This window comes from Aotus nancymaae, unplaced genomic scaffold (genome assembly GCF_030222135.1).
Source record: "Aotus nancymaae isolate 86718 unplaced genomic scaffold, 86718_ANA_hifiasm-v0.15.2.pri h1tg000131l, whole genome shotgun sequence".
Lineage (NCBI taxonomy): Eukaryota > Metazoa > Chordata > Mammalia > Primates > Aotidae > Aotus > Aotus nancymaae.
In genome coordinates, this window is record NW_026988546.1 from 2,343,364 (window position 1) to 2,359,580 (window position 16,217).

At 46.4% G+C, this 16,217-nt stretch overlaps 1 protein-coding gene across 1 annotated transcript in view; it reads left to right on the forward strand.

Moving 5' to 3' along the window:
* Window positions 1-14,447, forward strand: part of VWA3B (von Willebrand factor A domain containing 3B) — a 264,931-nt gene extending 250,484 nt beyond the window's left edge. Inside the window, exons 23-27 of the mRNA XM_064371448.1 lie at window positions 312-436; window positions 2,326-2,463; window positions 5,553-5,653; window positions 13,357-13,573; window positions 13,716-14,447. Coding sequence (XP_064227518.1) covers window positions 312-436; window positions 2,326-2,463; window positions 5,553-5,653; window positions 13,357-13,573; window positions 13,716-13,847 — 713 coding nt within the window. The 3' untranslated portion in view covers window positions 13,848-14,447. The remainder of the gene's footprint in view (window positions 1-311; window positions 437-2,325; window positions 2,464-5,552; window positions 5,654-13,356; window positions 13,574-13,715) is intronic.
* The last annotated feature ends 1,770 nt before the right edge of the window (window positions 14,448-16,217 follow it).

Genomic DNA, 16,217 nt, shown 5'->3' on the forward strand with positions numbered 1-16,217 from the left:
GGAGGTGTTCGGGAAGAGGATCTTTATTTCCAGGACCCGTGTTCCTGTCAGGACGGAGGCTGATAGTGTCGGATGAACAGGTCTCATGCCTTCTCTCTGGTTCTCATCTCAGCAGGTGCCCAGGCTGATGACCAGGCATTGTGTGCATCACCACTTTGAGTTGTTCAACCCAGTGGGCATCCTATGGTACCCAACATTATCTGCTGGAGAAATCAAAGGGCACACTGATTTAAACAGGCAACGTGTGCACAAGCCTAAGGAAAGCGACGCTATTTGTCTTTATAGTTTATGTTTTCTTTGATTCCTTCTAGGAGTTGTGAAGAAGTGTGTGAGCCCCACCCAAGCACTGGTGGACTTCAGATACGGAGACACCAAGGTTGTGTCCACCTCCTTCATCATGCCTGTGGGGGGTGCCATGCCCTGCCCGCTGCTCCAGGTACCCATTCCCTGATGTGTTCTGGGGCCATTTTTCACCATCCACAGAGTTTTGGATAACAGAGGACGCCAAGACCGCTGTTTGGCCCTTTGCTAAACCTACGCGGGCTCCTGCAAGGAGGGTGTGTTTGGGCAGGAAGAACAGTGGTCCCTGTTCTGGGACCTGTTGCCTTGCAATTTCTTTGCTCTTGACCCTGACCTGCCGACTCCCTGTCACGTAGCTCAGGGCTGCACAGGCTTGCTCGCATTGCACCTTGAGGTCCTTGTCCCTTTGCAAGACAATAGATGGTTGGGGGAAAGCCGTTGCTGTAGCTGCCAGTACTGTTGACACTTTTAACTGCAAAAGATTCCATTCTATTCCATAATATTATATTATAACATAATATATAATAACAAGGGCACAGGTAGCACTTTCTTTGGCACTGTGGTCAGCTGATGTCAGACGGTGATACCGTAATGCACAGCTAACCCAAATGTGCATTCCACACGTGTTACCAGAAGAAAGGCCATGAGTGTGAGTTGTTCAGGTCCGTGGTGTTTTGAACGAAGAATTGAACAATATGCACAAATAAAGTAACAAAGGAATGGAACACAGGAACAAAGCATGAAGAGCAGGATTTATTAAAGTGGGAAAGCACTCCAAACTGTGGGAATGGGCCCGAGCAAGCGGCTCAGGGGCGCTGTTACAAAGCTCTCTGGGTTTTAAGTACTCCTTCTGAGGTTCTTATGGACTACCCCTTATCTGGATGAAGGATTTGGTCTGTGGCTAATTAAAGGCTGAGGTGAATTGTCGCCCATGGCCAGTCCAAGGCACACTCCCTTTCCCTCTGAGTCGGGGTGGAAGGGGAGGGTTGCAGGGAGAGTGGCCTTTGATCCTTTGCTACTGGGTGTGGGTGATGGGGTTTTTCCTTTTGGTTTATCTTTAGAAGTTTGCGGTGATTGGCCTTAGGTTCTCTGCCCCCAGACCCAGATGTTTTCCCTTTGATTTTAACTTTAGGAAATTATCACGAATTGGCCCCAGATTCCCTGCCCCCAGACGTTGGTACTTTCCCTTGGTTTAGCTTTAGAAAGTCAGCACGAATTGACCTTAAGTTTCCTGATGCCATACCCTGTTCTCCTGCCTCAGATGAGCCAGACTAATGTGTTCTCATCTGCTCACAAATGCATCAAAAGCTGTGCCGTGTCTGATTCATTCTCTTGCCGCTATCCTAATTCCAGCTCCAAGGCCCAGGAGTAGAGGGCAATCCTGGCAGAGCACCCCACTGCTGTGTCTCGCCCAGCGTTAGCCCAGAGGAGAAGCGCTGGAGGAGGAATCCGAGAATTCATCCTCGGGCCTCTGTTTCTGCTTCCTAGTCAGAGCCCTGGCCCCCAACAGTGCTCTTGTGCCCTGACGACGCACAAGGGCCCACAGCCTCTGCGTGTCTCTCCACAGCATACTCTTTCTGCTGCAAGTTCTCTGTTCGTGACTTTTACCCGTGGATTCTGGGTGTGTGCTTTGGAGCGACATTAAACAGACCTCTCCCTTCCTATGTCTTGGTGACAGCCCTTCTGGCAGATGAGGACACTGTTTATCTTTGCATGACAAACACTCCAGGTTCTTTCAACTACTCTCTTTGGGATTTGGTTTCCAGAACCCTCCCTGTCTTGCTGGCTGTTCCCTGGGCCCTAGTCAGTTGTTGAAGTCCTACTAAAATGGGGTTTCCCAAACTGATCACAACATTTCAGACGTGGCCCAATGTTGGAATTCTTTCTTAACTGAGAAAAAAAATACGTATTTGAATTTTAGCATCAGTAATTGCCAATTGCCTTGGAGTGTTTTAAAATGAGCTTATATTAATATTGTCTGTACAATCCATAAGCAAAGCATTTGCTATATGTTCTCCTCTGCAGGTTGGAGATTATGTGTTTGCCAAAATCGTGATACCCAAAGGATTTGATTTCTACGTCCCCGCCATAGTCATAGCACTTCCCAATAAGCATGTGGATGCAGAAAAATTCTACACGGTTTTGAAGTGTAACAACCGGAGAGTAAGTAGATTCTCATTTAGAAAAGGACTTTCTCCTGGGCAGTGCCAAGCTGTTTCCTGGCACTTCCAGGCATCTTGATGAATGGTTTCCCTGGCTGCATCTGCTGCCCTACTCTCTACTCCCTGTGTTTTGGCTTCTGCCCACTGTGCCACACACCCTGCCTTCACGGAGGCGACCATGGCCTCTGACGCCCTCTGTGTGGTCCTTTGGCTCTCATTGCTGAACAGCACTTTGCATTTGATGGAGGGGCAGACTCACTCTAGGGTCTTGTAGCACCACTCTCTCTCGATTTCCATCCTCCTCATCCTCCTCATCCTCCTGCTCAGACTGCCCCTTCCTTGTGCTCCTCTGCTGACCCTGCAGACTTGGGCACCTTCTGGGCCCCTCCCAGTGCTGTCCTCTCCTGCCTCCTCCTGGTATCTCTCGAAGTCACCCTCCATCTCTGGACATCTCCTCTGTGCCAGAAGTGCCAGCCCTGCACTCCTGCCTTGAGCTCCAACCCTGCACTTCTAGCTGGGTCCTCCTGGAACACTTCCTCAGGGTGAGCACGGGCATCTCAGACTCCGCAAGGCAATGCACCCCCTTTCCCCAAGCACCTTCTTCTCTTTTGTGTCCCCTGTATTGGGGTGCCACTACCTGGTTCCCCATCTCCTACTTACTTAGAAACCACCTCCAGAGTTGGTAGAAGTTGGGAGACATAAGGGCAGACAGGCACAAAATGGAGTCAAGTGGAAAGAACACGGGCTTTCCAATCAAAAGATCTGTGTTAGGATTATTTGAACATTCACTCTGCTCTTTATTGTCTGACCTGGGCAGGTTGCTTCACCCTCTGAGACTCGGTTTGATCACATATAAAGTGAATATTTTGCATATCTATATTTGTCTATGTATACCCTACAGGGTGAGTGTGAGGCTTGAAGAAAAGACACGTAAGCGATCTGTGTGTCTGACAGGCAGGTGTTGGGTAACGGAGTGGTGAAGTGGCTGCAGAGGTTAGCACATCGCTCAGCTCCCTTCCTTCCGCACTCCCCAGGGCCAGTGAGCGGGAATGACTGTGATAACTGTATCATCTCTAGATTGATTTGCTCATTGGACAGATGTTTGTTAAGGGTCTATATTGTCTATTGGATCGTTTGACTTTTTTATTGACTGGGGAGGTCTTCTGTGTCTTCTGGGTAGTAATTCTTGGTAATATATGCAGCCAGTATTTTTCCCCATCTGTTACTTGTCTTTTAACTTTGGAATCTTTGTTGACAGAGAAGCGTTAAATTTTAATATGGTCAGATTTATCCCTTTTCTCATTTATGAACTGCCCTTTCTATATTTGTTTAAGAAATCCTTCCTTAATTATGTATTTCTCTATGTAATTTTTCTAAAAGTTTTAGAAGAATTCTTTATCAGTTTACAAAATTGATGATGATGTTTGCCTGATTGATGTCCCCCGCCTCCTCCCAACCCACACACATGCTTCGAGTCACCCTTAGGGAGAATCCCCCGAGAACCCCAGTGTGGCCCCAGCCTGCTCCATGAGCATGACCTCCAGCCAGGTGGAAGGCTCACTGCTTCCTGAATGCAGTGCGCTTTTCCAAGCCCTAGGCTTTTGCCTCTTCCTGGACTGCCCTTCCCATCTCCTTTCCCCTAAACTCCTGTCACCCTAAAGACTCCACCTGATTGTGACTTCCTGCAGGGCCATCGGGTTCCTCCTGTCCACTACACTGCCCTTGCCAAACTGGCTTTGTCACCAACCTCTCAACCCTTAAAGGCAGTGACCACGTCTATTCACCTTTGTCTCTCCCATCACAGCCCCTGATGAAGAGAAGGGTCTCCCAATTTTTTTTTTAATTACTTGAATGAATGACACTCCTAATAGAAAATGAAATTGTCTTGATGGAAGACTTAATATGCCTGGAAAACAGACCAACAAGTGAACTTGATTGGTGAGCAAAAAGCCAGATAACAGTGGCTAACTTTCTTAGGCCCTTACTATGTGCCATGCATTCCAATCCAAGCGCTTTACACAGAGCAGACGCTTGGATCCTCAGAACACCATTAGGCAGAGACTATTATCTTGATTTCCAGAAAAGGAATTGAAGCAAGCAGTTAAAACACACACCTGGTGTGTAGAGCAGGCGTTTGGATGCAGACAATCTGGCTCCATGGCCTGCCCTCTAAACTACCATGCCCAGCTGCCTAGAATACAGAATAAAAATACCCAGGGCATCCTTGACCATGGCATCAGGTAGTTACATCAGGGAGAGGGGCACGGGAAATGAATTTTAGGGTTAAGGGCAAAGGAGAAAGCCCATCAGAGCCAGCAGTCACAACAGCACTGTATCCAACCCAACAGAACAAGCAGAAAAGGAGGTGCACTCTCATCAATCCAGAATAAAAACCCTTGGAGAAAATGGAGTTTCCTGAAGCTGTCTGGATAGCAGTAGAGAAGCAGTCTGGAAGGGCAGAGCATGAGGAAGCCTTCCTCTTCCTGAATGTGGCACCACTCTGGGAATATCAACTGTGAAAGGGAGGGAGGGATGTTTTAAGAGATGGCCCCAGGTATGCCCCAGGGTGCGGGGAGAGATGAGGCAGTTGGCCCAGGATCCCTAAGGGGAAGCCGCAGAGCCCAGGAAAAGACCTTGGAATTTACCTACAGGTCGTGGGGGATGTGGGGCCCTGGAAACTACAGGGGCATGGCCAGGGGGAAGGATATTGGAGATAGTTCTAATGGGAACTTGGGGGGACCCAAAGAGGCTGAAGGTGGGGTATTCAGCAAAAGTGGTGGCCAAAGGCTGAAATAAAGATAGAAAGGAAGGTGGTTATATGAAGCTGTGTGTGTGTGTGTGTGTGTGTCTTCCATGGGAATACTTGGAAATTGATCCAGAATATGGAGAAATGACAGAGAGGACTCAATGATGACTTATTCAGCAAATAATTATCAAGTGAGGTTCTGAATTTAAACTGTTCTTTTAAGTGTCACCCTGAATAGGATAATGACTAGAAGCTATTATAATGGGTTGAGCTAGAATACAATTATATCTGAATTGTGGACATTTCTGATTTAAATTGAGTGAATTCTGTCGGTACTATTACAGGAATTTTGCCCTCGGAGTGCACTTATTAAGATCAGCCAAAACAAGTATGCGCTCTCCTGCTCTCATATAAAGTCACCCCCAATTCCTGAGGATCCAAAAGTGTGAGTGTACTCAATTTTTATCTCTTGAATATTAATTTATATCCTTGCACCTTTAATCTGTTTTTGAGATGAGATCCATGACCTCTTAATACTAGGGAAGAAAAGCAGAGATGGAGAATGTCCTACTTAAAATGTAGCTCTGTGATATTATCCCTTCAACATCACACCTTTCACCTGCTATTTATTCATCTGGTTCTAATCTCAAATTCAACATTATTTGACCCTTCAGAAAAGTATTCATGAATATGTGATGAATATGAAGGAATTGTTCCCCTTTTATCTGTAAAGATTCAAGGACTTCTAATTAAATTGCATTTGGGTCCAGTCACCTACCTACCTCTCCCCTTGCTGGGAGGTGGGAGCGAGGGGCTGGCCCTGCTTGCCTGTAGCCAGGTCAGCATATAGGTGGGCGGTGGCTTCCCGGGGCTGCAGTGGGGTGAACACATTTTCAGCTGAGGCAGTAGGATTGCCAAGAGCTGTAAAGGTGGGCTAAAGGCAAGGCAGAAGGAAAGAAGGAGGCCTGCAGGGCAAACAAAAACCCAAGTCCATGGGTCCAATGAGGGGCATCAAAATTGGGATCATGGAGCCATGACCTTGGAGTCAATGGCATACAAAAAGAGGTGAAGCTGGATGTTGAGCACGTGTTGGGGAAAAGGACCCAGGAAACATCTTCCAGTTTCTCTTAGAGTCTGCAAGCTGTCTTTGAGTGCTAACCTTCATTCTTCCCGATGGGCTGACCTTCTGCTTCATCACATAATCATCAGACAGCCTCTCCCTCCACTTCCAATCTCCCAGCTCTGGGCTTATGGAAGTCTTTGCCTTTGCTCTGATGTCAAAGAATCAGTGTCCTTCTTTTCATCCAGTCTGTCCACTGGGCTCCAGAGGCCCATCTTCCACTGCCTCAAGTCCTGGATTCATCAGTGATCCCTGGATTCTTCTTACCTCCTTCCTTAGCTCCTCTTCGCAAGTACACAGGTTTGCCTCCTGTTCACACACGTGCAGCACCCACAAACATACACACTCCTAAATAAATCCCACTCCCTCGGTTCTGCAGTGTGACCCAGCACGCTCCCTGCCCTTCACTGCCAGGCTCCATGTGCCATTGGAGAGACTCTCCTGCCTCCTGTTCACTCCTGAGCCTTGGGTATCAGCATCCACCCTCACCCCTCCAAGAAACTCCTTCCACAGAGGCCACAGGAGACCTCTTACCAGGCTGCACCGGTGAGCTCCACCCTCACTGACTGAGCCTGCTCCTGCAGTTGCCTTGGACACCACCAGCCATGCCCTTCTGCCCTAACCCCTCCTCTTAGGCTTGTTGCGGCTCCACCTCTCTGGGTTTCCTCCCTGCCTGACTTCACAGCCACCCACCACCTCCATGACTCTCTTCACACTAAGTGTAGTGGGAAGTGAGAGATTTAGAGAGACCGTTGGGGTTGCAGGAGGATTTTATTTAACATTATTACAGGCTAAGTGGAATGGCTTTTTAATTTTGAGCAAAGGACAAAGAAAACAGGGTGCCTTTTATGTACCTAGGTAGTACAGGACTTCGAAGCAGGAAGTGGTTTACAGAAGCCAGAACAAAGAGCAATTAACTAACTTGTAGCATGTTTTGTGATGTACTTTACATTTGAAAAGTAACATTGTGAGAGATACATTTTGCAGTTTTTATTTGTTCTGTGACCCTGCGGCTGGTTAGAAAGAAAAACAGGACTTTTTAGATGCCTGGGAACTTTGCTAAGAAGGTGGGGAGGATAGATCAGGTTCAGTGGTTTTGCAGGAAGGCAGTTATTCTGCCTGAAACAGAGCTGGGAGGTATCATATTAAACAGCACACAACACAGCAAAATTTATTATATAGCAACTACACATTATACGGTTTTGTTTTACTATTATTGCTATTATTTAATTTCTTTCTTCATAAGGACCTCACGTCTCCTTCTCCAACACAGGCTGCTCCCCTGCGCTTGTGCATCACAGTCACAGAATCCAAGCGTGGGCCCTGAGATGGATTTTTTGAAAGCCCCCCACACTCAGCTGGTTGCAAGGTGCAGCCATGTTGGGTAACTATAGGGGAAGCACATTGGAACCAAAATTGGATTTATCTCCCAGCCCTGCTGTCATTAGTTTTGTGGTTGCTCGTCGACCCGGAGCTCTTCTGCAAGATGATGGTGGTGTGAAGATAGCGATAGTCATTGTCTGGCAGGCGTTTGGCACATTGTGGGAACAGCATTATTTCCAGCCACCCACTGGATATTTCTACCTGAGTGTATAGAATCTCAAAAATTTAGCACATCTAAAACTGAAATAGCAGTTCCCCACAAACCTGCTCCCATCTCAGCCTTCTCCATCTCTGTTCACCCTTTCACCCACAAGTCACGGCGCTGTACAGCCAGAAATCTGGTGGTCATCTTTGGCGGCTGCTTGCTCTTCACCTGCCACGCCCCCTTGGTCTCCAGGTTACAGTGATCCTAACTGGCCAGGAGCTCTCATGTCCTCCAGCCTCCTTCTGCCACAGTCCCAGTCACTTGTCAGAAGGCTCAGCAGAATCAACTTCCTCACATGCAAATCTGCCTTTGACTCTTCCCCACTTAAAAATCCTTCAGAGCCCCGTCCCCATCACCCCTTCTTATCGCAGCTTAGCCTCTTGCTGGTCTGGCCCAGGCCTGACTACCTTCCCTCATTTGTCCCTAGCCACCTCCAGCCAACCCGCCAGTGCCTTCTGCATACTAACCACTCTAAGCTATGTGTGGGTTTTGCCCACACCATGCTTTCTCAGGTCTCTGTGCCTCCGCCAGATTAAGTATTCTCCCTGGAAAGCTATTTCTTGCCCTCGGCCACCTAGAGAACTCCAAGACTGAGCTCAGACATCAGCACCACCATGCGATGTCCCAGCACCCCAGGTTGCCCCCGCCAACCCACCACCATGTAGTGAGGTGGTCCCACTGCAACCTGTGGAGCTTTCCGTTAAATCAAATTTCCTTTGCATTGGACTCTGTAGGCACAAGTCCTTGAAGGTGGGGGACAGGTTCTATCTGCCTCTGAATCCCAGTTTCCAGGGTCCAGCTCACAGAATGCCCCCAATGACTATTTGAAGAACAAATCAGTATACAAACAGATGCTAGCAGCTGCCCAGTGACTCTCCTCTAGGGGTGTGCAGCTCTACAGAGAACCTTTCCTTAGCTGTGGTTACCAAAAACATATGCTACAATTCTTCATTCTTTGTCTAGATGGGCATGATACTTCATTTAAAATAGCAGCACATTTTCTGTTAATCTCAAACTTCTACTCTGACAATGGTAGAAGTAGGTATACCTACTCTTGCAGGTCTAGCTTCCGGTGCCTACGATATCCGAATTACAGCTCCTTATAAAGGAATATGAGCAGATGTATCTAGCTATTGCCCATTTTTACCAAACTCAATGTTATCATTATTTTAGAATGAAAATGCTGTTCTTTGTATGTTGAGAAAAGGCTTTGTTTTCCATCTTCCCCAGGCTTTATTTAAAGCTCTGCACTGTGAATTATCTACTCTCTCTTCTGGGCTTCACACAGTGGAAGCGTTCATTGACTCCCTCATCCCCCATTGTCATTTCCACTCTTTTTTGTTCTGGCTGCCTCTATGGGAGCAAGAGACTGAGTTTAGTTCTCTTGAGCAGAGGTCACATTTAACCCGTTAAGTTCAGAGCTTAACCTGTCTCTGTTTCTATGATCAGGACTAGCAGAACCGAGTACAAAAATGAAGGTGTAGGTCTGACTTTGTAACAACGCTGGGATTTTCTTCTGGTAGATCCTTTCCTCAGGAGTTCTTTCTCACTTACTTTACAAATATGTTCCTTAGGGAGCGTTCATGCTGCTATTCCAAATGAGGCCATCTAAAGAAACTCCTGATGCTTCCTTCACAGGCTGTTAAAGGCATGTACTGTAGGTTACCTATCCAATAGAACATTATTTGACGAAATTTAATTTTCAAATATGGAATTTACTATAACTATCTGCTTACAGGGTAAGACAAGGGATACCTGGGCCCAGACAAGCCTCCGTCTTCCCCCGCTGCTCCTTTCCTTCTTTCTGGGGGCCTTTCCTGCAGGTCACTCTTCTGGCTTCTGAGTGAGGACGGGGCACAGTGAAAGGCAGGAAGAAAGGCATTTGGAGGCTGAAGAGCTCAAAACTGAACATGGCAAAAGCTGATGCACATTTTCATTTTCAACTTAAAATCTGACACCTAAATGATTCTTAATACTTTTTTTAAACAAGGTTGTCTTATAAAATATGTTATCAATATTGCTAAATTCCAAATGACTCATTCTTTAAGGAGGGGATGTTGATATTGCTGTATTTGCAATGTGAAACCACTGTTACACAAAATATTAGCCTCTCATTATCTCTCTTTTGAGCGGTTTAGTAACTTTCCATGAAGGCATTGGATTTGGGAGTATGTCCCAGTGGAAATGATCGTGTCTGCAGTGTTTAATACTCCTCCCTCGATCCTGTGTAGTGTTGTGGACTCATATTGTCTCCTGACATCAGGGAAATTAAGTCATTGATTGAAACCTCAAGATTCAGCACTGCCTCTGACATGACATTAGATGAATCACTCCCCTTAATCTTGCCTGGTCACTCCTGACGGTTTTCTCCTAAGAGGGATCGTGCATTTGAAATCATTAAGCCTCTGATGTCATTAGCTCCCTTCGTCCCCTCTGGTCAGATTAGGAGCCCATTTCTTATGCTGGAACAAAGCCCTGAAAAAATTGCAGTTCAGCAACAAACCGTGTCTGTGAGTGTCCTGTGTAATTCAGAAGGACACATGCCATTGCCTACGTTCAGGAAGCACGTAGTGGTGCCCTACGACTTGGGACAAGGGGACACAAGGAGTCACAGAAATTCACCAGCCCTGAGGGCCAGCGGCAGCAATTCAGATAGCAACAGCCTTTGCTTCTCAGTCTCTTCATTCTCCTCCCCTTCAGTTGTTGCAACTCTAAGGCCTCCCGGTTTTTACCAAACATCTGCTGTGTGCCTACTCCATGGGACCTCTTGTTCTTTATGTTCTAAGACAGACTTGCTGAGAGAGACACTTAGGGAAAAATACAAATGAGACCTCAGGGATCCAGCAGGATTACTGACAAGCTGACAATGCTTTATCCAGTGAAGGGGGTGGGTTCTGACCCCAGAAGGGCATGGAGTGGGCACTCAGCACTTCTTCCCAGAAGTGGAACTAGCACAGCGCCGGGCTGCCCTGCTCTGAACACACACACATATTTATCATAGGTTCATCATGTTATTCAACCAGATCTGTAGCCTAACATAATTAATACAGCACCTAATTGAACTCTGATTGGGCATGAGATTGGGCAAAAGAAAGCCGTTCAGTGGGTCTTTTCTAGGAGTGCTGGTGGAGAACCCCACTGGCTGGAGGTTAGGACCCTGGTGGCCCTCCCCCTTCCACTGATGAGCTTGGGTCAGATAGGAGAGGGAGGTGCATGAGCACAGGGGTGGGATAGAAGTCTTCAATCAGATTCACACCCACCTCGCCTCCCGCTCTCACCCCTCCCATAAGGAGACATTTCCTTGTGAAAGATCTTGAACTCGGCTGACCTCAGCCATCCTGGAGCATGAAATACAGAAGCCAAGCAGTATCCGCTTGCTTCAAGTAAAGACTTTTCCTTGATCAAAACTCCTACCTGCTTTTTGTACTAATCATGACTTGTACTGCTTTATTCTTATGCCAAAAGTAATGCATAGTTAATATAATTTCTAAATTAAAAACAAGTGGAAATAATACAAAAACCACCCATAGTCCCACTTTTTGAAAGTAATCACCAGTTTTACCTTGGTATAGATCCTTCTACACTGTCTTCCCCACTGTGGTGATTCTTATTTCACCATAAGCTTATATCAGCTTATATCAAAAAGCTGTATTTTTTCCTCCTTATCGTGTATGACAATTGCAGCTTTTTTTAATGTCAAGAAAGGGACAGCTGTACCGTAATTCATTTTCCAGGAGTAACTGTGAATAGTTTAATGCAAGGGTTCCAGTCATCCTTATGGATTCACAATTTTCGTAACAAAAATGAAGATGTAATATGCATTGTGTCGTGTAATGCTTTTTCCACTTATATTTTTCAAATAGCTTGTCATTCGCACCTTTCCCTGACAGTGTCACCTCTTGTTTCATTATTGCCTCACTAGAATTCCATTATTCAGGTGGTCCATGAGTTGAGTGACCAGTGCCCTAGGTGCGGGCTGTCCACACGCTGCTCCTGGGTCTCTCTTGTTCTTTCTCTTCCCAGAGTCCTCCAGGAAGGTGGGTAGGTGTCTCCTCTGCCTTCTTCTTTCTGTGCCTTTAGTGCCTGAAAATCTGCTTCTCACACCCCCTTCTTGTCACTCCTTCTTCTGAGAGATTATAGCTTAGGGACTGGACTGCAATCATGGATCCTAATTCATGGCAAATAGAGAAAAACCGTGAAAAGGAACCAGAATGTGTCAACTTACTCTGCTCTGGAGGAAGGTAGCAATTTGAGGGATAGTTGAGGGTAACGTGAGGGATAAGATTTTAGACTTCACAGAACAGGGATGGTAAATACAATGTTGAGGCATGATTCCTAGAAGTCTCTCAGAACCTGCTATCATAGAACCTATACATCTACGTAAGCACTGGCCTCAGATTGAAAGATGATTTTTGTCTGTGGCCTCCCAGAAAAGCTTTTCCAATGTCACTGCTATCTCCCAGGCCAATTTTTTAATCTCTTTTGGGAATTGTCTCCTGAGTCTTTGAGCCAATCTTTGAAAATTATTGTGTGTAGTGAATCTTGATTCTTTCACAAAGGATTTGAATGATGGCATTTTTTATTTAGAAATAACAAAAACTGTATTTCCATTTTATTGCACTTTTTTCCCTGACACTTTTGAGAAGAATCTGAAGCAGTAATAGTCAGAAATTATGTGGAGTAAAAACAAAACAAAAAATTATGCAGAGTGAAGGCAGGGTGATCAAGATAGGCGATACTGATTATGGGAACAAAATCAGGTTTAACATTGGGCAGCAATATCCTTAAATTACCCTGAAGGCCCTGATAAAAGGTGAGCTCCCAACATGGTGGCATGGCTGGAATGAGGTCATGGTGTTCCCAAGATGCCTTCTTTGAAGGACAGCACTTCTGGGTAAATAAGCTTTGTCAGCGCATTTTCTAAATAGTAATCTAGCTCTGTGACTTCATAGTTATTCCTAAGTTCAGTGTCATTACAAATCATACCATTTTGGACATTTGGGAAACTGTTTCTGATAGCAGTCAATAGAGGAACTCAGGGTGTGATAGAATATCTCCGATGTACAATCTCCAGTTCAGGGATGAGCTGGGCTGTGATGCGGCCAAGCTCATCTCCCCGGGGCAGACACAGGTCTATGCTGACGTGTTTCCAGGGGCTTCTGGGCTGGGAGTTGTTCCTTCACTGGCTTGGTCAGGACGGTCCGCATATTCAAGTTCTCCCTGCCTTGGGAGGCTCCCAGATACCAAAGGCTCATGGAAATGAACTGAGTAGAACTAAGCCCAGCCTAAAGCACTGGATGCACAGTGCTCCAGAGACTCCTTTCCATGAGAAGAGGGACGAGGGTATGGGGCTGAGAAGCAGCCGTAGGGATGGGTTGGACATCTCTGTAGACCCCGCAGCCATCAAGACAAGGTAAGCCTGATATCTCTCTGTCTCTAGAGAGGATATGGAGATGAGGAGCTCTGCTTTCCTCCACTGGCCACTGAAAGAAGCAGACACGCAGGATTCCAGAGAGCCAAGACAAGAGAAGCCCAGGAGGAAAAAGAGGCCCGCCAATCAGCCATCTCTCCAGCAGGTGGCACCCTCGGACTCAAGCCGCTCCTCCCACAGCACCAGGTCCCGTGGGTCCTGCCCTGGGACATACCCCAAGCCCAAGGTTTGGTTGGGAGTGGGGGACACAACATCGCTTATCTTGGAAACACCCTGAAATCCCTTTCAAGAATAGTACACCTGACATCATCCTCCAGTGCAGCAAAGACCCTAACATCCTTAAGTAATGCTGACCTTCGCTTCCCCAGATGCCCCACCTCCACTTCCCCTTGGCCGGGTGTCTAGGACTCAGCAACCACGCCATCATTGCCACGCCTCCACCTCCAGCAGCCCTGCCCTGTACTCTCAAAGCCATCCACAGCAGCAAAGGACCGACCTGAAGGCCGTCTGGTGGCAGCTATGTTAAAGAGACCACCGTCCTCCCAGGCTGTCCAGACCTCAGCCTTGACACTGGAACTGGCCCCTCTGCTGAGGTAATGCCACCCTCCGTGCCACCCCTGCCTGCCCTGTCTATAGCAAAGACTCCTGTCGTCTTCATCCCCACTGCCTCTCCTATCTGCTTGACAACGTTGGTTCTGGCTTTTTTGACTGTTCTTTATCCTGTTTTTCCCCTGTACTCACAAAATTGTATTCCATCTTCTGTTAGACACCCCACCCCCAGAAGTTTTAACCTGAAAGATGATTGTCACAGGACTTTGAAATTGTTTAGAAGTCAGCATAAGTCAGGATCCAAGCCTGTAATCTTGTTTTAAATTAATTATCACATCTAAATTAGAGATTTCGTCACCCAGTCTTAGGACTGAAATTCAGACCTGGTGGCATGTCTGAGGTCTGCAAGACTGAACATTCCCTACTTTATTGTTTTCTGACATTTTCACTGAGCTTTTCCTAATTCTTTTTGTCTGTAGTCTGTTGTAGGTATCTCTAATTGAGCATGAAACCAGAATAAAAACTCTTACATTGGAAACATTTCAAAACCACTGGATTGTCGGATTGTTTATTTGTTACCATTTTTCTCCGAACACATTTTAGCAATCACATATGAAAGTATTCAGTTGTGTTTACTAACTTCAAAAGTGAAATCATACCACCAAATTTCCTTTTTCTAGTCAGTAAGATCCCTAAGGCTAGATGAAGATAGAGTACAGATCATCCTTAGGAAAAATATTGGATGCTTTTTCCAAATAGAACAGATAGGGCAGAGTTCTGATACTCTAAAAATTTACAATCTAATTAAAAGTGGCATTCACATTCCTGAAAGCTAGGGGTAGCCAGGGTTATGGTGAAGAAATTAAAGGAGTAATCCACTTCTAAAATTGTGGAAAAAATAAGGGACATTCGCTCAGCATCACACCAAAAACGATAATGCAGTGAGGAAGGAATGGAAGAGTGAGGGAGTTGTTTGAAGCAAGGCAAGGAACAGTGCTTGTGGGAGGCTGCGTGCCTCCCAGAACTCAGACGTTCCCACCCAGCAGGAAGGCTCTGGAGCAGTCTCCGCTAATGAGAGCTGTGTCCTGGAAGGAAGGAAGGAAGGGTGTAAGGGTCTGAAGGAAGCGGGGTGTCTGGTCTGGAGAACTAGCGGAGCATTTTAGAAACCACTCAGTCATAGGCATTGGTTCATTTATTCATGTGTGCATGCATGCGAGCCTGTGTGTGTTCATTCAATTATTCAACAAGCAATTGCATGCTGACAGCCTGCCAGACTCCAGAAAGATGCCGGCAGACACTTGGAAGGTGGTTATCTTCCCTCTGTACCCATCTCACTCTCTTCGTCTCCACTTTCTTAACAATCACTCATGTCTAGTGCTGGGTTATGAGCAGAGACAAATAACTACAGGGCAAATATGTACAACACTAGTCGCATTGGTGTTACATTACAATGCATGAGGCCATCACATGGTATGTTCAGTGATAGTGCCCACTTCAGTGTGATAAGGGAAGTTGCAATTACAGCAGTGAACTTCCGCCTCCAACCAATACAGAATGGCAGCAACTAGATTTGCACTCGCCACCAAAGCAACTAACACACCTGATAAGATGTATGTAACGACACTTTCCAGAACATCGGCCGCCAGGTGATAAGGACAGTGATCTCTGAGAGACAAATGTGACGAGCCGTATGCGTGTCCCCATCACTTCCTGATGACGTTTCCAGGCTGCAGCATAGGGAGGGGGAACCCAGACAGCCCAGCAGCCTCTGTGAGTTGAACTGGGATTCTGAGGATACCGAGGCAGCTGAATTTACCAGGGTCAGGGCTGGTGAGGAGAGAGCTGCAGAGAGAAAGGTCACTGGAGACCTGAGGAGTGGCCCTCCTGAGTCTTTGGCTAATAAGTGCATGGCTGTGAGGAAATTACTGAAGACCAGAGAAAGGACCACTCAGAATGATTACAAGGGACAATTCCTACGGTTTACACAGGGCTGGGAATATTTCCTGTTTCCTTTAGCCAAAGTGGAAAACATTATTTATGGGACATCAGATAAAGTGCTCAGGAGTTTGTCTCAATAGTGGAGCAAAACTGGCATTTCCATGGTCCCAACCTAATAAAGCTGAAAAGCAAGCCCAGGAAGAGTCAAACTTGTTTCCAAATACCTGTGTCCCAGAACAAAGGTCAAGGATATTCACAGGGATACAGAAATATCCACCATCCAACAAGGTAAACAATGTCTGACATCCAATCAAAGACTGGCCTAAAACAGGCCTGAAAAACAGCAGGGAAATAACCCATAATAAAGAGAAAAGCTGGCTGGG